This window comes from Trichechus manatus, unplaced genomic scaffold (assembly GCF_000243295.1).
Source record: "Trichechus manatus latirostris isolate Lorelei unplaced genomic scaffold, TriManLat1.0 scaffold00165, whole genome shotgun sequence".
NCBI classification, from domain to species: domain Eukaryota; kingdom Metazoa; phylum Chordata; class Mammalia; order Sirenia; family Trichechidae; genus Trichechus; species Trichechus manatus.
Window position 1 is genome coordinate 4,464,984 of NW_004444101.1, and position 23,902 is coordinate 4,488,885.

Sequence of the window (23,902 nt, forward strand, 5' to 3'; positions counted from 1 at the left end):
AGAGAGCCCCCAGGTGTGCAGAGAGAGCCCCCAGGTGTGCGGCAGAGAGCCCTCGTGTCCAGCAGAGAGTCTCCAGGTGTTCAGCAGAGTCCCCAGATGTGCAGCAGAGAGACTCCTGGCACCATGTCCCAGCTCTGTGGGGACGAGGGCGTCCTCTCCAGGCAGCGGCTGGAACACTGCATAGAGTTGCCCCTTCAGTGGACAAGAGCCAGTATGGCCCAGTGCCCTCCCTGCCCCCACAGGTCCAAGCCTGAAGGGGTTCTGGTCACCCTCGGGGACACATACTCATGAGCATGGCAGCACCGCAGTCCCGCTTGTGGAACTCGTTCCAGGCTCTGGTCTTGCAGAACTTGCTACAGGTCAGGATGCTGTAGCAGCGGGTGCAGGGCGAGAGGCGCACCCCAATGGAGCGGCCACACTGGTAGCAGAACTTGAAGAAAGGGATCCTGCAGGCAAAGCGTGTGGTCAGCCGGTCCCCCACGCCCCTGCCCAGCCCCTGCCTCCTGATCCGTGCCAACCCCAGGATCCTATGCAGGGGCACTTCCACCTAAACCCCCGCTGTTCCCACCAGACAGGGTGGCGGTGCCAGCCCCCAGCCAGCCCCTGGCCCAGGCCGTTGTCCTATGCTGGTGCTCAGTAAAGGCATGCTTGCTGGCACAGGCATGGGAGGCCTGAAGGTGCCCGTCCCAGGGATGCTCAGAACAGAGCTAGAAGAACAGTTAACACACACAGACCGCAGAGCCAAGCCAGTCTCACCATAAGGGGCTGGCTAAATGAACAACGCCTCATCCATTCTGGGGACTCTCATATTGCCACAATCATGGGGGTTGGGGACAATTTTTAATGTAACACAGGACAATGCCTGTGATGTAATGTTGAGTGAGAAAAGCAAGTTATGACTGTAAATATAGAATGCTATCAATTTTGCAAGTGTGGATGTATCTGTGTGTGTATGCTCAATTGCTGTTGAGTCGATTCCGACCCGTGGCGCCCCCGTGTGTGTCAGAGTAGAACTGTGCTCCACAGAGTTTCCAACCACTTATTTTTCAGAAGTAGATCACCAGGCTTTTCTCCGGAGGGGCCTCTGGGTAATCTCAAACCTTCAGGTTAGCAGCTGGGTGCTTACCCATTTGCACCACCCAGGGACTCCGGTATATGTACACACATACACATATACATAAACACACATACACACACAAGCATATGTACACGCATGCACACTTACACACACACGTTCCACACGTGCCCACGTGCACAGGGACGGGCTGAAAGGAAACACCACTGTGTCCACAGTCCATCACGGGAGGGGAGAAATCTAGTAACTTACTTTTCTTCTTTATTCCTCCTGCATCCTCCAGGCTTCCACAGTTAAGTAAGAATGTTTATAACAAACAGGATAACCGCCACCACCATCCACACACAACCTTTTCAGGCATAGTCCCTCCTCATTATTCGCAGAGTCCGCATTAGGGAATTTGCCTCCTTGCTAAAGTGTATCCGTAACCCCCACATCAATGCTTGGTGCTGTCTTGGTCATTTGTGGACATGCTTCCAGAAATAAAACCCAAAACTGTTGCTGTCAAGTTGATTCCAACTCATAGCGACCCTGTAGATCTGAGTAGAACTGCCCCAATACGGTTTCCGAGGCTGTGATCTTTACGGGAGCAGATCGCCAGGTCTTTTGTCCCGTGGAGTGGCTGGTGGTTCAAACCACCAACCTTCCAGTTATCGGCCGAGCACTTTAACCATTGCACCACTAGGGCTCCTTGCAGCCATGCTTAGGAGCAGCAAAAGCGTTGAGTCGCCCAACACACACGTTCTCCGCTGAGGTCCCAAAAGGCAGAGCTCTCCTGCGGTAAACACGAGTCCTTTGTGCGGTAGGTTTACTGTCCCATTTTTCACGGTTCTGTGCTACTCATCAGTCAGGTGCTGTTAAATGGTCCCCAGCACGGTGTGGAAGTGCTGTCCAGTGTTCCTAAGTGCAAGAAGGCTGTGATGTGCTCCAAGCAGAAAATATGTGTGTTAGATAAGCTTCGTTCAGACACCAGTTACAGTGCTATTGGCTGAGTCCAGTGTTAATGAATCAACAGTATCTATTCACTGTTGTTGTTGTCTTTAGGTGCTGTCGAGTCAGTTCCAACTCATAGTGACCCCATGTACAACAGAACGAAACCCTGCCCAGTCCTGTGCCATCCTCACAATCACTGTTATGCTTGAGCTCATTCTTGCAGCCACTGTGTCAATCCATCTCATTGAGGAACTTCCTCTTTTTTGCTAACCCTCTAATTTACCAAGCATGATGTCCTTCTCCAGGGGCTGGTCCCTCCTAATAACATGTCCAAAGTCTATGAGAAAAGTCTTGCCATCCTTGCTTCTAAGGAGCATTCTGGCTGTACTTCTTCCAAGACAGATTTGTTCATTTCTCTGGCAGTCCGTGGTATATTCAATATTCTTCACCAACGCCATAATTCAAAGGCATCAATTCTTCTTCAGTCTTCCTTATTCATTGTCCAGCTTTTGCATGCATATGAGGTGACTGAAAACACCATGGCTTGGGTCAGGCCCACCTTAGTCCTTAAAGTGACATCTTTGCTTTTTAACAGTTTAAAGAGGTCTTTTGCAGCAGATTTCCTCGATGCAACGCGTCATTCGATTTCTTGACTGCTGCTTCCATGGGTGTTGATTGTGGATCCAAGTAAAATGACATCGTTGACAACTTCAATCTTTTCTCCGTTTATCATGATGTTGCTTATTGGTCCAGTTGTGAGGATTTTTGTTTTCTTTATGTTGAAGTGTAATGCATACTGAAGGCTGTGGTCTTTGATCTTCATCAGTAAGTGCTTCGAATCCTCTTCACTTTCAGCCAGCAAGGTTGTGTCATCTGCATATCGCACTTTGTAAATGAGTGTGGTGTAATAGATCGCTTTTGTGTGGCCTTTCTCGCCACGGTTTTGTAACTCCCACCCAGGTGATTGGGCGGGACTGTGCAAACAGGGTAATTGTAGCCCACCAAGGTGATTGGTCAGTTTTGCCATCCTGCTGGGCTTGAAATGAGCCACTTCAGAGGCGGAAAAGAGAAGATACCACCACCACCAAAGAAGAACAGCCAAGAGCCAGCACACCTTTTGGACCTGGGATCCCTGCACTGAGAAGCTTCTGGAACCAGGAAACGGAGAGAGAGAAAGCTATAACCCTGAAGATGGTGAGAACCGGTGGCAGAGACCTGGCAGCAGGAGACGGCATGGTAGCTTTCCCAGCCCGTGGAGAGAGAGAGCTGAGTGCCTTTGGGCAGAGGCCGAGGGCCAGGTAGAGATGTGCCTGTGAGCACGACTGGGAAGAGGCTGTCCTGATGGAAGAACTGTATCCTGAGTGTTCCTGAGCCTGAATTGTAACCTGTTACTTCCCTAATAAACCCCATAATCGTGAGTATGGTCTGTGAATTTGGTGTAGCCATTGCAATAAACTATCAAACCCAGCAGAGAAGTAGAGAGTGCCGCGGGAGGGACGGTTGGTGTCAGAATTGGTAAAGATGGCAGAGAGAGGAGGCATGTCTGACCTCGCCTCACAGGAATTAGCCTTGGGCTGTTAAGCTTGATTCTCCTTTCCCTTGTGAAGTTAGAGGAGGCTAGACATTGCCCCCCAAGCCGTTTTTACAATGAGTCTTCCTCCAGTCCTGATGCCCCGTTCTTCTTCATATACTCCAGCTTCTTGGATTATTTGCTCAGCATATAGATTGAATAAATATGGTGAAAGGATACAACCGTGATGCACACATTTCCTAACTTTAAACCATTCAGTATCCCCTTATTCTGTTTCAACTACTGCCTCTTGACCCATGTACAGTTTCCTCATAAGCACAACAAAGTGTTCTGGAATTCCCATTCTTCCCAATGTTATCCAAAATTTGTTATGATCCACACGGGTGAATGCCTTTGCATAATCAATAAAACACAGGTAAACATCTTTCTGGTATTCTCTGCTTTCAGCCAGGATCCATCTGACATCAGCAATGATAGCCCTCATTCCATATCCTCTTCTGAATCTGGCTTGAATTTCTGGCAGTTCCCTGTCGATATACTACTGCAGCTGCTTTTAAATGATCTTCAACAACATTTTACTTAATTAATAAAATATCAGTGATATTGTTCAATAATTTCCACATTTTTTGGATCACCTTTCTTTGCAACAGGCACAAATATGGATCTCTTCCAGTCGGCTGGCCAAGTAGCTGTCTTCCAAATTTCTGGCGTAGACAAGTGAACACTTCAGCACTGCATCCATTTGTTGAAACATCTCAACTGGTACTTCGTCAGTTCCTGGAGCCTTGTTTTTCACCAATGCCTTCAGTACAGCTTGGACTTCTTCCTTCAGTACCATTGGTTCCTGATCATATGCTACCTCCTGAAATGGCTGAACGTCAACCAATTCTTTTTGGGACAGTGACTGTATATTCCTTCCATCTTCTTTTGATGCTTCCTGTTTCGTTTAATATTTTTCCCGTAGAATCCTTCAATATTGCAGCTCGAGACTTGAATTTTTACTTCAGTTCTTTCAGCTTGAGAAATGCTGAGTGTGTTCTTCCCTTTTGATTTTCTAACTCCAGGTCTTTGCACGTGTCATTATAATACTTTACTTTGTCTTTTTGAGCCACCCTTTGAAATCTTCTGTTCAGCTCTTTTACTTCACCATTTCTTCCATTCACTTTAGCTACTCTACATTCAAGACCAATATATTCAATAAGGGGTCTTTAAACAGAAACACACATAACACAAGGTTATGTATTGATTGGTTGATGAAAATGTTGTGACCAGAGGCTCACAGGAACCTAACCCTGCATTTCCCGTAGGAGCAACGGTTCAGTATTCACTAATTCAGTGTTTGTAGCAATTCGGTAGAACATAACCACCATGAATCATGAGAATGTTTCAGAAAAATGCTTTCAATTAAACACAGTCCATTCTCCTAGGGGGAATGTGGTTTAGGTTCTTTCGAGCCTCTGATTATGACATTTTTGTCAACTGATCTACACACCACCTGGGGAGGTCTAAGAGTGGGGAGGGGGTGCTGTGCTCCCACAGATGTGCCCTGCACTCAGATCCCTCGATGGCCCACCCAACCACTGAGGCCCTTGCCAGGTCAGAGAATCAAGGGGAGAATTTAGATAGACTACAGAGACCAAGCCTCGGTAAAGGAGCCGTGGTGGCGCAACAGTTAAGCACTCAGCTGCTAACCAAAAGGTCGATGGTTCAAACCTACCCAGTGGCTCCACAGGAGAAAGACCTAGTGATCTGCTCCCGTAAAGACAACAGCCTGAGAAACTCAGTGGGGCAGTTGTGCTCTGTCCCATGGTGACGCTGTGAGTCAGAAGCGACTCGATGACACCCAACAGCAATAAGGCTAGGTAGCTGATGCCTCAAGCTTCCCTGGCCCCAACGGTCCTCTCCATGTTCCTTAGAAAGTGAGGTGGGAGACACTGTGCAGAGGCAGAATGCTGCAGCTAAGACAGTGCTCTCAGGGGGCCTGAGGTCTCGGGGCTTTGGGTCTGACCGGGGCAGACACTGGAGCTGCCGACCGGAGCTGCGGATTCAGAGCCACCTGCCTGCTGGGAAACGCCTTCCGGTCACAGAAACACTCGTCCGATTATCATTTGCTCTTCTCTGGTTGTAATCGGGCATTCTATATAATTCCATTTTCTCTCCTCTCTTAGCATATAAATTATACTTCTTTTTAATTTTTTTTTTACGGTTTGACCTGGTTGTTGTGTGCCATTGAGTTGATTCTAACTCATGGTGAGCCTGTGTGTTACAGAGAAGAACTGCTCCATAGGGTTTTCTTGGCCGGAATCTTAACGGGACTATTTCACTAGGCTTATCTCCTGCTGGGTGGGTTTGAACCTCCGACCTTTGGGTTAGCAGCAGAGTGCAGACCGTTTGTGCCACGCAGGGATCTGCGGTATGCATTTACAACCAGCCTAAGTCGTCTGTGGCTTGGACACCCAGCCCTGGGCCACAGTGCAGCGTGACCTGTGCAAGACAACCTGGTCAGCTGGGCTGGACAGGGGCTGTCTTGGGAGGGCAGAGGCTTCGGCTGGGCCCAGCTGCACCTTCCAGACCCCAGGCCCGGGTTCCGAGCACCAATGACCCACTTACGCCTCTGACTCCTCCCCGTCCGGACACTTGTAGGGCAACGAACATCTCTTCTTCAGCCTGTGGTTGGGGGCCAGCTCCGCTGCAGAGACAGGGGCAGTTAGGCCTGGGGAGCAGGAGTCACCAAGGCATGGCCTCCTGTGCCCTGAGTCACCCTGTGGAGCCGCTGAGACGCCACCCAGACTGCGCAGCCCACGGCCACCCACCTGGCTCAGCAGGAGAGGCAGACTTGGGGTTCCCCAGCCTCTGACCGCCCAGCAAACAACTGCCCACAGCATGCCCAGTAGAGGCCGAGTCGGGGCAGGGGGCTCATCCTGGAGCGGGGAGAAGTCCACAGCCTCAGGGAGCAGGGGGCTGCCACGCCGCCGTGGGCAGGTCAGCGCGGGTGCCCCCTCGGTGTCGTGTCCCTGCCAGGCCCAGCACAGACATGGTGCTCCTGGGCAGTGCTCTGTGGTGGCCAAGGCCTCTCCCCAACTGGGGTCTCTCCCCTACCCTCTCCAGCAGCACCTCCTCAGGGGTCCGGAGCGAAGAGGCCAGAGGAGCGGCCAGCAGGTGGCTGAGCAGCAGCAGGGGGGTGCCTCTTGCCCCCCACCCCAGCCCCACAGCCCCACAGCCTCCAGAGTTCAGGGAGCAGCCAGGACCCTCGGGGATTCCTCCACAAGGTGGAAACCTTGTTATATGTCACAGGGCAGAGCAAAGGACGCCAGGTGGGCTTGGGGGGCTGATGGGAGTGGAGACAGGATCTGAGCAGCACTGGCATGTGGGGAGCCCTGGGGACCCGCCTGCCCACCCACATGGGCGCCCACTCACCTCTCTTGCTCAGGTACAGCAGCTTCTGGTCCCACTGGCTCTCCTTGGTGAAGACGGCGCGGCGCAGCTGGAAGCCCATGTACTCCAGGAGCCTCTTCCGGGCCAGGAACGTCTCCCGCTCCGCCGGCAGCAGCGCGTGGAACGGGCAGTGGGCAATCTTTCGGTCCTGCAGCGCCAGAGAGGTCAGCCGGGACCCGGGGCCCAGCCCACCCAGCCCTGGAGGGCAGACCCCCACTCCCAGCCCATCCTGCAAGCACCGCACAGGGTCAGCACTAGGGCTGCCCCAGAAGGGCAGACCCCCACTCCCAGCCCATCCTGCAAGCACCCCACAGGGTCAGGGCCAGGGCTGCCCCAGAAGGGCAGAACCCCACTCCCAGCCCAGCAAGGGTCAGGTGTCCGGGATCCCGGTCCCAGCTCAGCCATCTGGCGGGACACCAGGTGAGTTAGCAGGCAGCCCGCCCCTCCTGTGCCCCTGTGAAAAGGCACCGTGAGGACACGCAGACCACGCTGAGCTCACGCTGTGTGCCGGGGAGTGCTGGCCTCCGCACTGGGAGGACCTCAGGCCAGCCTTGCCCAGGAAATACTAAAGGCCGTGGTCAGGGTGGCTGTGCCCACGCTGCAGATCCCACCAGCAAAGGTTGGGCAGCAAGAGTCCAAGCCATACCTGGAAGAACTTGAAGAATCCATAGTCGACAGCCGTGCCCACGGCAACCTTGTCCCCCTGCATGAGCGTCACGGGGTTCAGGATGTCAGCCCCATAACTGATGAGACGGTCAATCTGTGGGAACAAAACCCCATCATTGCTCTTTGCGGGTGCCAGGAGGAATGGGGGCACCAGGAGGAATGTGGGTGCCAGGAGGATGCAGGTGCCAGGAGACACCCACCTGGAAGAGGGTGCACACCAGGGCAGATGCACCTGTCCCTGGACCCAAGGGCAGCGGGTCTCCACACCGTCTCCACACACTCACAGGCTGGCTGAGGGCAGACAGGACACTGCTCACCTGTGTCCCCAGGGGCTGCCACTGCAGGTGTGCAGGGAGTCAGCCAGACAAGAGGGTAGAAATGCTGGCTTTAGGGACGAGGAGTCAGGGCTGGGCCATGCTAACGACCGTCTCGGTGAAGTCATGGCAGGGCCACTCCTTGGGGGCATCCCGACACCCACCCCACGAGGTCTGGACTTTGCAGTGCCCAGCACCCTGCAGCTGCCCCTAGGAGCCCTGACCGCCGCCTGCGTTTGGTTACAGCCCCGCTGTAAGCGACATGAGGGTAAACACCGGGCCTGCCCTATTCACCATCACAGCCCCGACACCCACATGAGGGCGTGGCACAGGGAACCCCCGCTACTCAGAGCTCCCCGAAGGCAGGCAGCTGTTCCTCTGCACTTGACCCTATACTGTACTGTCTTCTCTCTCTGGCCCAATGTCTGAGGAGAACGCTTTATGGGCGAAATGTGTGTCCCACTGACGTCATGCTGAAGTCCTAACCCCTGTAACCTGTAACTACGACCCTGTTTGGAAATAGAGGTTTTCTTCGTTTGGGTAATAAGGCCGCACTACAGTATACAGGTCCTACTCCAGACGCCCGGTCTCCAGACGCCTCCCTCCCACGCCCCCGGCCACACTGAGTATGCAGGTCCTACTCTGGATGCCTCCCTCCCATGCCCCCCGGCCATACTGCAGTATGCAGGTCCTACTCCTGACCGCCAGTCTCCAGACGCCTCCCTCCCACCCCCCCAGCTCTTGCTGTCCTTGGAAAGCATATCACCCACGGTGAGAACAGACCACATGGTCTGTGTCCCTGGGCTACACCATCCTTACACACACACCCTCTGGTGTTGAGTCGATTCCGACTCATAGCAATCCTATAGAACAAGTGGAACCGCCCCATAGGGTTTCCAAGGAGCAGCCGGTGGATTCAAACTGCTGACCTTTTGGTTAGCAGCCTGAGCACTTAGCCACTGTGTCATTGGACATTACCCTAGGACTGTAACCAAGGATGTGCCCCAAGAGATCCCTGCCCCTAGAAGCTCCCACCATGGAACAACAGAGAGAGCTTCCTTACCGGGACTGTAGCCACTCAACAACCTACTCCTCAAGCCCCTCGCCACCCACCCCGTGCCCACACACCCAAAATCAGAATCTCATAAACTCTGCCCAATGCCAACTAAGCCACCCTCTGCTCACAACACCAGGCTTACAACCCCGAGCCAGGCCCTAAAACCCTGCCTAACTTCTCCCGCTTCGCCTCCCTCCTAGAACTCCTCAGAGATTCCTCAAGGTGAGTCTAGTGGACTCAGCAAGTCTAGTGGACTCAGCTGTGCTCGCGCAGCAGGGTTCTGTTGGTGTCACAGCTGACAGTTGCCATCAGCAGCCCCCCCATCCTCAGCTCCACACCTCTGCTGTGACCTCCTCCTCCATGCCACCTCAGCTCTGATGCCATGGGCACACTCTAGACATCCCCATTGCCCAGAGGGCTCAGCTCTGAAATCCTAAACCATGCTGTGAGGACTCTGACCCCACCTACTACCGCTCAGAGAAGATTGCAACCTTCCCTGCTAGAGGAAGGGGTGGCTGGGGGTGACTGGTCCCCAAATGTGGCTTTGAAGAATTCTCAAGGGACCAGCAGGCTAGAACCACTGATCCTTCTATGGGACATTCTCTGCCCTGGATTCTAAGTGGGGCCACCCACTAGCCCTGGGAGAGCCCCCACACTTCCTGAGTTTTACCTCTAGGAGCTTTGGTGAAGGTCAGGGAAAAATCCCCTCCTGCTTCTGGGGAATGGTAAAAAGAAGCATTTTGAAATAGTTCTCCCTAGCAATGGCCTGCCTTCAGTAGAAACTGCTTTAATAGAACCTAATCAAGGTGGGTTTTTTCAGAGCCTAGAAAGGTCTCTGCTTTCAGAAAGCACCCCACGAAAGCAGAGAATACCAGAAAGATGTTTACCTATGTTTTATTGACTATGCAAAGACAATTGTCGGTGTGGATTACAACAAATTATGGATAACATTGTGAAGAATGGGAATTCCAGAACACTTAATTGTGTTCATGAGGAACCTGTTCATGGATCAAGAGGCAGTTGTTCGGACAGAACACGGGGATATTTCGTGGTTTAAAGTCAGGAGAGGTGTGTGTCATGGTTGCATCCTTTCACCATACCTATTCAATCTGTATGCTGAGCAAATAATCTGAGAAGCTGGACTATATGAAGAAGAACGGGGCATCAGGATTGGAGAAAAACTCATTAACAACCTGCCTTATGCAGATGACACACCTTGCTTGCTGAAAGTGAAGAGGACTTGAAGCACTTACTGATGAAGGTCAAAGACCACAGCCTTCAGTATGGATTACACCTCAACATAAAGACAACAAAAATCCTCACAATGGGACCAGTAAACAACATCATAATAAAAGGAGAAAAGATTGAAGTTGTCAAGGATTTCATTTTACTTGGATCCACAATCAACATCCATGGAAGCAGCAGCCAAGAATTCAAAAGACACATTGCATTGGGCAAATCTGCTGCAAAAGACCTCTTTAAAGTGTTGAAAAGCAAAGACGTCACCTTGAAGAATAAGGTGTGCCTGACCCAAGCTATGGTATTTTCTGTCCCATCGTATGCATGTGTAATCTGGACAGTGAATAAGGAAGACAGAAGAAGAATTGACACTTTTGAATTGTGTTGTTGGCAAAGAATATTGAATATACCATGGACTGCCAAAAGAATGAACAAATCTGTCTTGGAAGACATACAGCCAGAATGCCCCTTAGCAGCAAGGATGGTGAGACTACGTCTTACCTACTTTGGACAGGTTGTCAGGAGGGATCAGTCCCTGGAGAAGGACATCATGCTTGGTTAAGTATCGGGTCAGCGAAGAAGAGGAAGACCCTCAGCCAGATGGACTGACACAGTGGCTGCAACAATGGGCTCAAGCATAACAACGATTGTGAGCACGGCGCACAACCGGGCAATGTTTCGTTCTGAGGTGCATGGGGTTGCTATGAGTTGGAACCAACTCAACGGCACCTAACAACAACAACAACAGAAAGGTCTGGCAATCTGCTTTCAAAAATCAGCCAGTGGAAACCCTATGGATCACAACAGTCTGACTGGTAACCAATCATGCAGATGCTGCAAGACTGGGCAGTGTTTTGTTCCATTGTGCACAGGGTCACCATGAGTCAGGGGCTGACTTGATGGCAACAAAAAACAACATCAATCAACATGGAGGAAGGGAAATACCCAAAGCCAGCCTCCTCTAGCTTTCCATGGGTGAGGGGAAATACACAACTCCATCCTTCCTCTTTCTCCTAATGGGTGGAAAAAAAAAAAAATCTGAAAAGCACTTGTTTAGGTCACAATCCAGGGGCACAGGTTCACAAAAAGACTGAGACCTCATCACAGAGTTATAGAATGCCCCCCCACACACGTTACTACCACGTCAACATCAACAGGGCTTTACGGGGGATCACAACTAAAAGAGCCTCAGTTCCTCTTATCCAATACATCATGTCTAGCTTTCAACAAAAAATGACAAGGCATGCTAAGAAAGCAAAAAAAAAACCACAGTCTGAGGAGACAGGACAAACATCAGAACCAGACAGATATGACAGAGATTTTGGAATAATCAAACCAGGAATTAAAAAAAAGAAAGAAAGAAAAGTCATGGGTTCATATCGATATTCAAAAGGAGGAAGATGGCAGAGAGAAGCAAAAACAAAACTTGCTAGACGTATACCTAAAACCAAGCCCACGGCCATTGAGTCGATTCCAACTCATAGCAACCCTAGAGGACAGAGTAGAACTACCCATAGGGTTTCCAAGGCTCTAATCTTTATGGGAGCAGACTGTTACATCTTTCTCCCATCAAGTGGATGGTGGGTTCTAACCACTGACCTTTCAGTAGCAGCCGAGCACCTAATCACTGCACCACCAGGGCTCCTTGTTGGACAAATAACAAAAAATTAAAGGGAAAGGATCCAGCATTGATCCATCTAATTTGAACTGTATTTTAGGGTAACCAAAGATCCTATAAACACAGGAATAAATAAAGATAAATAAGGAAGACTGAAGAAGAATTGTCGTCTTTGAATTGTGGTGTTGGCGAAGAATATTGAATATACCATGGACTGCCAAAAGAACAAACAAATCTATCTTGGAAGAGGTACAACCAGAATGCTCCTTGGAAGCAAGAATGGCGAGACTACATCTCACATACTTTGGACTTGTTATCAGGAGGATCAGTCCCTGGAGAAGGACATCATGCTTGGTAAAGTAGAGGGTCAGTGAAAAAGAGGAAGACCCTCAACAAGATGGATTGACACAGTGACTGCAACAATGGGCTCAAGCATACCAATGATTCTGAGGATGGTGCAGGATTGAGCAGTGTTTCATTCTGTTGTACACAGGGTCACTATGAGTCAGAATTGACTTCATGGCACCTAACAACAACAACAACAAAGATCCTAGGGGAAAAGGAAAGGTTCTATACAGAAGAATTCCTTCTCCCTCTGCCTCCTTCTCCATCCCTCTCCCTTTCCCTCATGCTTACAGTGAGTCAGGAGCCAAAGCATGTACCAAGATCGAGTGAGAGGGCAAGGAGCCCACTGGGCCTGGTCCATTCAGTGATGCCACGAGGCCAGTATAGAACAGTGACCACGGGGCCAACAGAGGGGCTGCGCCATGGTGTGAACAGGGACTGGCAGGCTTTAGGACCCCCAGGCAACAGCTCAGAGAGAGGGAGGCCCTGCCTGAAGCTGAGCTGCAGAGGAAGAGTGCCTGGAGTCCAGGGGATGAGAGGGCAGGGGGTGGACGAGCAAGGAAAGAGGAGGTGCCCAGGAGGCCAGGCTGAGATGTACCTACAAAGCAGGGCTCCAATTTGCTGCACAAGTCCTCCTGGACAAGCAGCTCCTGGAATGTTGAGCGCTGCTGTCCGTGAGCAGGAGACCCACCACCACTGCCTTCCCAGCTGGCCCTTTCACTAAGCCTCTAAGAAAAGCCCACCCGCAGGTAGAGAAACCCAGCCTTTCTGCAGCCAGGCCTAAGTGATGGCACATACATTCCTTGGAGGCTATTTCCCCTGAGACAGACAAGCTTTAAGGAATTTTGGTTGAGTTGTGTTGCTACTTCACCCTTTTTAAGGCCCATAAAATAATAAAGGCAAAACATAGCTGTCCTTTCCAACACAGAGTAAGATGAAAGAACAATCCTTCCCTGCCAGAAGTGGGCACCACATCAAGGGCTTACGCAGGAGCTCGAGAACCCCTGGACCCAGCTCACCAGGGACAGCTTGCTATCCGTGCTCCCCGCTGGACCCCACTCACCAGGGACAGCTTGCTTCCATGCTCCCCCCAGACCCCACTCACCAGGGCCAGCTTGTTGTCCATGCTTCCCCCTGGACCCGCCTGGACCCCACTCACCAGGGCCAGCTTGTCCGTGCTCCCCCCTGGACCCCTCTGGACCCCGCTCACCAGGGCCAGCTTGTTGTCCGTGCTTCCCCCTGGACCTCCCTGGACCCCGCTCACCAGGGCCAGCTTACTGTCCGTGCTTCCCCCTCAGACCCCCCTGGACCCCGCTCACCAGGGCCAGCTTACTGTCCGTGCTTCCCCCTCAGACCCCCCTGGACCCCGCTCACCAGGGATAGCTTACTGTCTGTGCTCCCCCCTGTACCCCCCGGGCCTCACTCACCAGGGACAGCTTGCTGTCTGTACTTCCCCCTGGAACCCCCTGGACCCCGCTCACCAGGGCCAGCTTGCTGTCTGTGCTCCCCCTCAGACCCCCCTGGACCCCGCTCACCAGGGCCAGCTTGCTGTCTGTGCTCCCCCTCAGACCCCCCCTGGATCCCACTCACCAGGGACAGCTTGCTGTCTGTGCTCCGCTGGTGCTCATAAGTCAGGTCGCAGGCCATACACAGGGCATTGCCCAAGCCCTTGGTCAGGGGCAGGTTTGGGTCAGCTCCATGGGACAGAAGCTCCCTCACGATCTGGACACACAGACAGGCTTGTTGGTAACCAATGAGTCAGCTTCCTTACATGCAGAAAATCCCCAGAGCCAGGCCATGCTGGTACTGACCACACTGATGGCCCCCAGCCTGGGTGCCACACTGAGGCACCACCTGAGCACTGCCTATGGCCTCGTCACCTGGACCCCAATGCCCCACAGTCCCATTGCCACCCTGTCTCACAGAGGAGCACACTGGGTTGGTTCCTCTGGGAGGGGCTGAGATTATGACCCAAGCCTGACGAGGAAGCATCTTCCCAGCCAGACTCTCATCCTCTCTCCTTTCTATGCTCCTCCCTTTCCCTCACTAAAGAGCTCCATCCAAGCTGGAGCAGCCTCTTCACGCCCCTTACACCTTGCCATGCTCATGCCACCAATGCAGCAAATCCCAGCTACAGATGTAGGGGTGGGTAAGCACTAGAGACAAACACCACAAGGTGCAGGGGTCAGAGGGTACAGAACATGCTCACCAGGTCATTACCACTGACGATGGACAGGGAGAGTGGAGAGTGGCCACTCCACAGCGTGTTGGGATTCGCTCTGTGGGAAAGGAGGAGTCTGACTATGTCCCTGGCACACTGGGTAGGGAGAAAGGAAGAAGTACAACAGGTTAGAGGGGCACCCCGACTCCTAAAGAGCACCTGACTTTGATCATTCACTTAAGTGCAATCACAAAATTGATTTAGTCAATAATTGTTACTCTTTCCATACCGGCACCTTCCTGGCAGGCAGAAATTGTTCTAAATATTGGATGGACAGATGGACGGATGGACGGATGGACGAGTGGGTGGGTGGATGGATGGATACATGGATGGATAGATGAATGGGTATATGTGTGGATGGGTGAGTAGACGGATTGTGGATGGGTTGGTGGGTGGGTCGGAGGATGGATGGATGGATGGATGGATGCATGGATGCATGGATGGATGCATGGATGCATGGATGCATGGATGGATGGATGCATGGATGGATGCATGGATGCATGGATGGATGCATGGATGCATGGATGGATGCATGGATGCAATCTCAAACTGAGAAGATAAAATGTTTTCTAAACATGCATCATTTCCAGAAAGAAAATAGGAAGACCAGTTGATGCACAAACTGATTTAAAGCTTGTTTTCAAAGGACAAGCGAACAGTCAGGAGGCATGACTATAGCAGCAGCTGTGACTAGAGGAACAGTTGCCTTCACCAAGGCTCAGCAGTCACATAGGACGACCAGAGCATGACAGAATGCTAACTTGGGATGGACACGCCCTGCACTCTACTGAAAGAGCATTGTCTGGACAGAAGGACAGTTCCATGCTGCCCTCTTCACCTCCTGCCCTTCACCCCCAGGCAGGAGGGCCCAAGGCACTGACACCACAGGCTCCCTCCTACCCTCTTGCCACTGCCTCCCCATCCTCACCACCCAACCTCCCACCCCAGCTGTGCTTCTTGAGGAAACAGGGCCCTGAGGACTGCTTGGGCACAGCTCACCTTGTTCTTGTTCCCCACCCCCCGCCCACCCACCTTGTGGTCACCACACTCCCCGCTCGCTCACCTCATCTTCCCCCCGCCCTGCCCACCTCGTGGTCACCGCACTCCCGACTCGCTCACCTCATCTTCCCCCCACCCACCCACCTCGTGGTCACCCCACTCCCCGCTCGCTCACCTCATCTTCCCCCCGCCCTGCCCACCTCGTGGTCACCGCACTCCCGGCTCGCTCACCTCATCTTCCCCCCGCCCTGTCCACCTCGTGGTCACCGCACTCCCGACTCGCTCACCTCATCTTCCCCCCGCCCACCCACCTCGTGGTCGTCCTCACGCTCGCAGGCCACATGCAGTGCGGTCCGGCCACCCTCAGGGGGCGCTGCGCGCTGCGTATAGTAGATGCTGGGTGGGCCCGGCTCATTGTTGAGCTTCAGAGATGAGGATGACAGCAGGTCCACCTGCGTGCACACGAAGGGGTCAGGGACTCGCCCCCGAACCAGCCCCACATGACCTTCAGGGTCCCCCACCCCAACCCCAGCGCTGCATCTGCAGACAGTGCGTGGACTCCAGACCGCGGATCTCGGGAGCTTCCCATGGCTCCCGAAGGCTAACGCCTGGGACTCGTGTGCAAAGTCCCCTGCGCCCCACATCCACAGGGGCCAGCATCCTCTGCCTTCTGCCCTCCCCCCCATGCATGCACACCCACGCACACCCAACGGGCACAGAGCCCAGGAGTCCCTGCCCGTGCAGGGCTGCCCAGGGCTTTGTGGGGACACAACAGCAAAGACAACGGGGCCACTGCCCTTGGGATCTTGTCCCTCGTGGAGGAAATGAGAGGCAGCCCAGAGACCACACTGGGGTTTAGGAGGCCAGATCGCAGTGTGGCCCCAACTGCAGGCTGCACTGCCCTGAGTCCCGCATCCCCGGGCCATCTTGCCTCTAAGACCATCATGTCCCACCTCTGTCCAAGGCATCATCCCCTGGAAGCCCCGCCCAAGACCCTGCTCCCTTCCTGCTGGGCCCCCTCCTCCCTGTCATGTGGCACAGCAGGGGGTCCTAGCCACCCACCTCTGGATCTCCAGAGCCCTGGGCCACGGCTGCCGTGTTGTCCCTGCAAACGCAGAGCTGTGGATGGGGGGCCATGCTCGGTGAGGACAGGATGCTCTCTGAGGGGGGCCGTGAGGGTCTCTCCTGCCCAGGTCTGTAGTTGCCCCAAGGCCAGCGGCCACCACAGGGCAATGGTGGGACTGTGTCTGGCACCAGCCCCTCCTGGCGTTCCTGGAGCTCAGAGCCCAGCAGGGAAGTGGTACAGAGGTCTGGAGCGACCACTCACAGTCAGGCCTCCTCAGGTCACACTGAGCAGGGTAGGCCCAGCCTCTCGGACAGCAGGAAGTTAGAGGCCTGGAGGGACAGGCCGGCTGAGGCTGCACAGGGGCTGCAGGGGACAGGTCCCTCTGCTGCACACGGCAGGGGGGTCAGGGGGAGGCGGGGGATGGGGTCTGGGCCAGGGGGAGACCCAGCCCAGGAGCTGACACTGCTGACTCTGCAGCCCTGGTGACCCACGTAGGCAAGAAGCCCCTCAACAAGGACTGACATTCAGGAAGGGGCCCCATTATCCCCATGAGGACCCCCTGGACTCCCATCTGGGTTTCTCAGATCCCGATGCTGCATTGAGCAGCCTGAAAAACAGGTTCTTCACTCACTCATTTTGATCAATTATTCCTGCCTCTCGGCATGAGAATGAGCTGCCTGCTAAGCAATTTCATGGGGGGGTTGGCCGTTCTGGCGCCCCTAGTCCTGGGGCCTGCTGTGCTCAGCTGCTATGGTGCTTACTGTGCATGGCCTGAGGCCCACACAGCCAGTCACCAGCCAGGATGGGGGCCCAGACCATGAGCAACCCCAGCAGCTACAAGTAAATTAATAGTGACGTATTGCCACAATGGACAGTTGCTTTTGCTAGTGGCTGTTGAGTCGATTCTGACTCATGGCACCCCATGTATGCAGAGTAGAACTGCTCCATAGAGTTTTCAAGGCTGTGACCTTTCGGAAGCAGATCACTAGGACTTTCTTCCATGACCTCTGGGTGGGTGTGAGCCTTCAACCATCAGGCAAGTAGCCAATCACTTACCCATTTGTACCACCCAGGCACAGATGAATTCAAAAAGAGAATTCCTGGGGCTTCCAGCAAACGCTCCACCCCCTCGAGGCCCCAGGGGACGCACCCTGCATGGCTGGTACACTTCATCCTGGTCGGCCGCCTGGGCATCCACGTCAGTGATGGCGTGGAGCAGCAGCTCTGTTATCCGGACACCCTCCGCCCCAGGGAGGGCAGCGGCGATGTGGAGGGGGGTCAGGGACCGCAGCTGCAGGGAAGATGCAGGAGGGAGTGAGGCCCTGCGCTGGAGAGAAGCCCCTGTTATGGAGGGAACTGTGTCCCCCAAAGGAAAGGAGGTCCTGCCCCTACACCTTCAAACAGGGCCCTGCTTGGAAATAGGGGTTTACTTTTGTTATGTTAATGAGGTTACACTGAGCAGGGTGGGTCCTAAACCTAATCCCTTCTGAGTGGCGTCTCATAAAGGGGAGAATAGATACAGGGGAAGACAGACGCCATGTGTCTTAGGCTGGGCTCTCTAGAGAAGCAAAACCAGTAAAGCATATAAATATACATAGAGAGAGATTTCTATCTCATGCGATTGTAGAGGCTGGAATGTCCCAAGTCCATGGATCAGGATAGAGGCTTCTCCTGATTCACATGGCTGCAGGGGCTGGCAAACCCAAGATTGGCAGGTCGGAGAGCAGGGCTTTTGCTCACAGGCTGTGAAGATCAGCGAATCCCAACATCAGCAGGTAAGCTGCTAGCTCAAGTCCCAAAAACTGGAGGTCAGAAGAACAGGAGGCAGCTGCAGGATCCAGAGCAGGCAAAAGCCAGAATGTCCACTTATATTTGGATGCAGGCCACACGCCCAAGGAAACTCCTTTTCAACTGATTGGCTACTCACAGCAAATCCCATCATGGAGTGATCACATATAAACACTGAGAATTATGGCCCAGCCAAGTAGACACACAATCTTAACCCTCACAGTCCACCCCTTATTAACTCGGCACCTGTACACATCTCCCCAAACCAGACATAATCCCTGAATAAAGACAATTACAAAGTCATACTTGTACCTAACTTGATACTACTAACACTCGTACAAGCGAAAACACACTAGCCCCATTTACATCTTACATTTTATAAGTGAAGAAATCAAAAATATTTGATACACATATACAAAGCAGAAATACTCATGACAATTACAGTGCTCATTTCTGCAACTGGTCATGTGGACATAATTGGTATTTAGAACTACCTTCTTCCACCACCCATTCTGTATTGCCTTTGCCCTCAGAAAGCACCTCAGCTGGTTGTGGTTCTTTGCCTGGTGGGGTGACCCAAACCTTCATTCCTGAAGGTCTGGGCCATTAGCAGTCAGGTCAGAATTGAGTGGCTGCAGTTTTCCATTGACTTGAATCACAGGGCATGGTAGTACTAAGAGACGCCCTAAGGAACCTCCTGCATTCCAGACATACTCTTCTTCACCTCCATTATGTAATATCAATCTAAATTCCTCTGGTAATCAGGATCAATCACATCAGCCAGTATGGTTACTCCCTTCTTTGCCTGTTGATCCAGAAGCATAATGAGCCCAAAGTGGCCAGGTGGCATTCTTAGCTTCCAGTTCAATGGAATCAGTGATGTGTCTCCAGGTAGCAGCATTCCTCCCTTTGGAACTAAGACCTCTAGACCTGCAGAGCATAAGGTCGAGGGGACAGGAAGCAAAAATCTTGCAAGTGGGTCACTAGGGGTAATAGTGCGTGGTGCCACTCCCATTTCCACCCCTTGATTCCTGGACTCATGAATCCTGGCTATGGGAGAAACAGCACCATATATTGGACGCTGGTTTAGAGCATATACAGCCTCCTGGAGAACATTGCCCCAACCCTGCAAAGTATTGCCACCTAGCTGGCACCATAATTGTGTCTTTAGGAGGCCATTCTATCGTTCTATCAAGCCAGCTGCTTCAGGATGATGAGGAACATAGTAAGACCAATGAATTCCATGAGCATGGGCCCACTGCCTCACTTCATTTGCCGTGAAGTGAGTTCCTTGATCAGAGGCAATGCTGTGTGGGATACCATGACAGTGGATAAGGCATTCTGTAAGTCCACGGATGGTAGTTTTGGTAGAAGCATTGTGTGCAGGGAAGGCAAATCCATATCCAGAATAAGTGTCTATTCCAGTAAGGACAAAACGCTGCCCTTTCCATGATGGAAGTGGTCCAATGTCATCAGCTTGCCACCAGGTTGCTGGCTGATCACCTTGAGGGATGGTGCCATATCGCGGACATGGGGTTGGTGCCATATCGGAGACACGGGGTTGGTCTCTGCTGCTGGCAGATTGGGCACTCAGCAGTGACTGTAGCCAAGTCAGCCTTGGTGAGTTAACTCCTGTTGCTGGGCCCATGCATAACCTCCATCCCTGCCACCATGGCCACTTTGTTCATGAGCCCATTGAGCAATGATGGGAGTAGCTGGGGAAAGAGGATGACTGGTTTCCACAGAACGGGTCATCCTATTTACTTGATTGTTAAAATCATCTTCTGCTGAGGTCACCCTTTGGTGAGTATGCACATGAGACAAATATCTTCACTTCTTCGGCCCATTCAGAGAGGTCTGTCCACATACCTCTTCCCCATAAATCCTTGTCTCCAACTTTCCAATCATGTTCCTTCCATGTCCCTGACCATCCAGGAAAACCATTGGCCACAGCCCATCAATCAGTATACGATCGCACATCTGGCCGTTTCTCCTTCCAAGCAAAGTGAACAACCAGGTGCACTGCCTGAAGTTCTGCCCATTGAGCGGATTTCCCTTCCCGACTGTCCTTCAGGGGGTCCCAGAAAGGGGCTGTAGTGCTGCTGCTGTCCACTTCCGAGTGGTGCCTGCATATCACGCAGAGCCATCTGTGAACCAGGCATGAGTTTTCTCTTCCTCAGTCAACTGATCAGAAGGAACTCCCCATGAGGCTACAGGTACAGACTGGGAGATGGAAGGTAGTGCGGAGACCATGGGCTTTGGGCCACTTCCTCATGCAACTTACTTGTGCCTTAGGGTCCTGCTTGGGCCCAATCTCGTATACACCACTTCCATTTAATAATAGAGTGCTGCTGTGCATGTCCAACTTTATGACCCTGTGGGTCAGACAACACCCAGTTCATGATGGGCAGTTCAGGCTGCTTGGTGACTTGGTGTCCTATGGTCAAGCGTTCAGTCTCTACTAAGGCCCAGTAACAAGCCAAAAGCTGTTTCTCAAAAAGAGAGTAGTTATCTGCAGAGGATAGCAGAGCTTTGCTCCAAAATCCTAAGGGTCTGTGCTATGATTCATCAATAGGGCCTGCCAAAGACTCCAAACAGCATCTCTGTCTGCCATGGACACTTCAAGCACTACTGGATCAGCTGGATCACAGGGCCAAGTGGCAGAGCGGCTTGCACAGCAGCCTGAATCTGTTGCAGAGCCTTCTCTTGTTCTGGGCTCCACTCAAAACTAGCAGCTTTTCGAGTCACGTGATAAATAGGCTGGAGTAGCACACCCAAATGAGGAATATGTTGCTTCCAAAATCCAAAGAAGCCCACTAGGCATTGTGCCTCCTTTTTAGTTGTGGGAGCAACCAGATGCCATAACTTATCCTTCACTTTAGAAGGAATATCTCAAAACGCCCCACACCACCTGACCCCTAGAAAGTTCACTGAGGTGCAAGGTGCCTGAATTTTTGTGGGACTAATCTCCCACCCTCTAACACACAAATGTTTAACCAATAAGTCCAGAGTCATTGACACTTCTTCCTTACTAGGTCCAATCAGTATAATGTCATCAATGTAATGGTCCAGTGTGATGTGGAATAGAAAGATGATCAAGTTCCCTGAAGACTAAATTATGACATAGGGCTAAAGAGTTGATGTAGCCCTGAGGTAGGCAAGTGAGGGTATATTGCTGACCTTGCGAGCTGAAGGTAAACTACTTCTGATGGTCCTTCAAAACAGGTATGGAGAAAAAGGCATTAGCCAGATCAATAGCTGCATACCAGGTACCAGGAGATGTATTAATTTGCTCAAGCAATGAAACTACATCTGGAACAGCAGCTGCAATTGGAGTCACCACCTGGTTAAGTTTTTGATAATGTACTGTCATTCTCCAAGAGCCACTTGATTTTTGCACAGGCCAAATAGGCGAATTGAATGGGGATGTGGTGGGAATCACCACTCCTGCAACCTTCAAGTCCTTGATGGTGGCAGTAATCTCTGCAATCCCTCTAGGAATGTGGTATTGCTTTTTGTTTACTATTTTCCTAGGTAGGGGCAGTTCTAATAGCTTCCACTTGGCTTTCCCTACCGTAATAGCCCTTACTCTACTTGTCAGGGATCCAGTGTGGGGGTTCTGCCAGTTGTTGAGTGTCTGAGCCGCTGTCCCTGTGTCTGATCCTCTGTCCCTGCATCTGAGCCTCTGCCCCTGTGCCTGAGCCACTGTCCCTGTGTCTGAGCCATCATCCCTGTGTCTGAGCCATTGTCCTGGACATCCTCCAAGAAGAGCCCCTTCCCGTGCCCTGCCCAGCCCTCGCTGAGTCCACCTGCACGGACTGGCTGGCTGTGACCACTGGCAGCTCCGGTGACTCATGCAGGAAAGACTTCCCTCAACAAGGACTGATATTCAGGAGGAGACTCTGTTATCCCCATGAGGACCCCCTGGACTCCCATCTGGTCTCCCCAGACCCTGACGCTGCACTGAGCTGCCTGAAAAACAGGTTCTTCCTTGTTTATTTTAATTTATTATTTTTCTGCCTCTTGACATCAGAGAGCCCGAGGGAGAAAAATGTGGCAGTCTACTTCCATAAAGATCACAGCCTTAGAAACCCTATGGTGCAGTTCTACTCTGTCCTACAGGGTTGGTATGAGACCAAACTGACTCGACGGCAGTGGGTTTTATGGGACATCAGAACGAGCCTGCCTGCTGAGCATTTTCAGGGGTGCTGGCTGTTCCCCCAGCCGTAGCCCCAGATGGTCCCTTCTCTACCCTCCCATGGAGCCAGGCCTGAGAGGCCGTCCCTGTGGGCGGTGTTCAGTCAGCTGTAGCCACACAAGATGGGGAGCACAGCCAGCCAGAGAGGAAGCCAGCCTCCTGCCTGCCCCTCCCCAGCTGAGATAGCAAGTGGCCCTTGGAGAAGCAGCCCCAGGGGGGTCCTCTGATGTAGGAGGTAGAGGGGTGTGCCCCCACTCAGAGCCAGGACAGGGGGGCCAGCCAGAGTGACTGAGTGGGGCCCCTCTATGCCATGTTTCCATTTGTAAACCATGTGGATTACCCACTGGGGCATTTTAATAAGGCAAACCTTCTGTTTAGAAGAGGATTGTGTAAATAACATACTCCTGGCCATAAGGAATGAATGAATGAATGAAGTCTTTAAAAACCCATTGCTGTCGAGTTGATTCCTACTCATAGTGACCTTATAGGACAGGGTAGAACTGCCGCATAGGGTTTCCAAGGCTGTAATCTTTACAGAAGCAGACTGCCACATCTTTCTCCCTCGGAGCAGCTGGTGGGTCAAACGGCCAACCTTTTGATTAGCAGCTGAGCTCTTTATCAAGGTTAAAGGTTGCAACCTTAGTCAGTCTCAAGGATGGAGTCCAATCATTAAACCTAAAATGCTATTATGAAATTATTCTGGTGCTCACTAATCCTGGTTTTCAGCATAATCTTTCAGAAGAAAAGCTTCATTTTCAGGCTAATAGAAAAATCCGTTGCTGTCGAGTTGATTCTGACTCATAGGGACCCTATAGGACAGAGAACTGCCTCACAGCGTTTCCAAGGAGCGACTGGTGGATTCGAACTGCCGACCGTTTGGTCAGCAGCCGAACTCTTAACTACTGCGCCACAGGGCTCCCAGGCTAATAGACTGGCCTGGAAGATGAGCTCCCACCTGCCCTTCTAGCACTAGGGGGCGTCACTGAGCAACGACTAGTCAGTAACAGCCAATGAGGAACAAAACTGTCAGCTATTAGAACATCAAAAAAACCGAAACCCATTGCCATCGAGTTGACTCCAACTCATGTGACTCCGTGTGTTTCAGAGTAGAACTGCTCCACAGAGTTTCTTGGCTGGAATCTTAACAGAAGCAGGTTGCCAGGCCTTTCTTCCATGGTGCAGTTGGGTACGTTCGAACTGCCAATCTTTTGCTTAGCAATTGATCTCCAACAGTTTGCACCACCCAGGGACCTGATGCAGAACAAAACTGCCAGCTATTCGAACATTCAAAGACAAACAGTTGCCATGGAGTCGACTCTGACTCATGGAGACCCCACACATGTCAGAGTAGAAGAACTGTGCTCCTTAGTGTTCTCAGTGGCTGATTTTTCAAAGTAGATAGCCAGGCCTTTCTTCT

The 23,902-nt window shown here is 52.2% G+C and overlaps 1 protein-coding gene across 1 annotated transcript in view; it reads right to left on the reverse strand.

The window, feature by feature from the left end:
• Positions 1-23,902, reverse strand: part of ANKMY1 (ankyrin repeat and MYND domain containing 1) — a 41,879-nt gene that overhangs the window by 1,598 nt on the left and 16,379 nt on the right. The window contains exons 9-16 of the mRNA XM_023740854.1: positions 17,650-17,790; positions 15,745-15,885; positions 14,423-14,530; positions 13,804-13,935; positions 7,621-7,734; positions 6,957-7,122; positions 6,150-6,228; positions 286-446 (exon numbers count right to left, since the gene is read on the reverse strand). Coding sequence (XP_023596622.1) covers positions 286-446; positions 6,150-6,228; positions 6,957-7,122; positions 7,621-7,734; positions 13,804-13,935; positions 14,423-14,530; positions 15,745-15,885; positions 17,650-17,790 — 1,042 coding nt within the window. The remainder of the gene's footprint in view (positions 1-285; positions 447-6,149; positions 6,229-6,956; positions 7,123-7,620; positions 7,735-13,803; positions 13,936-14,422; positions 14,531-15,744; positions 15,886-17,649; positions 17,791-23,902) is intronic.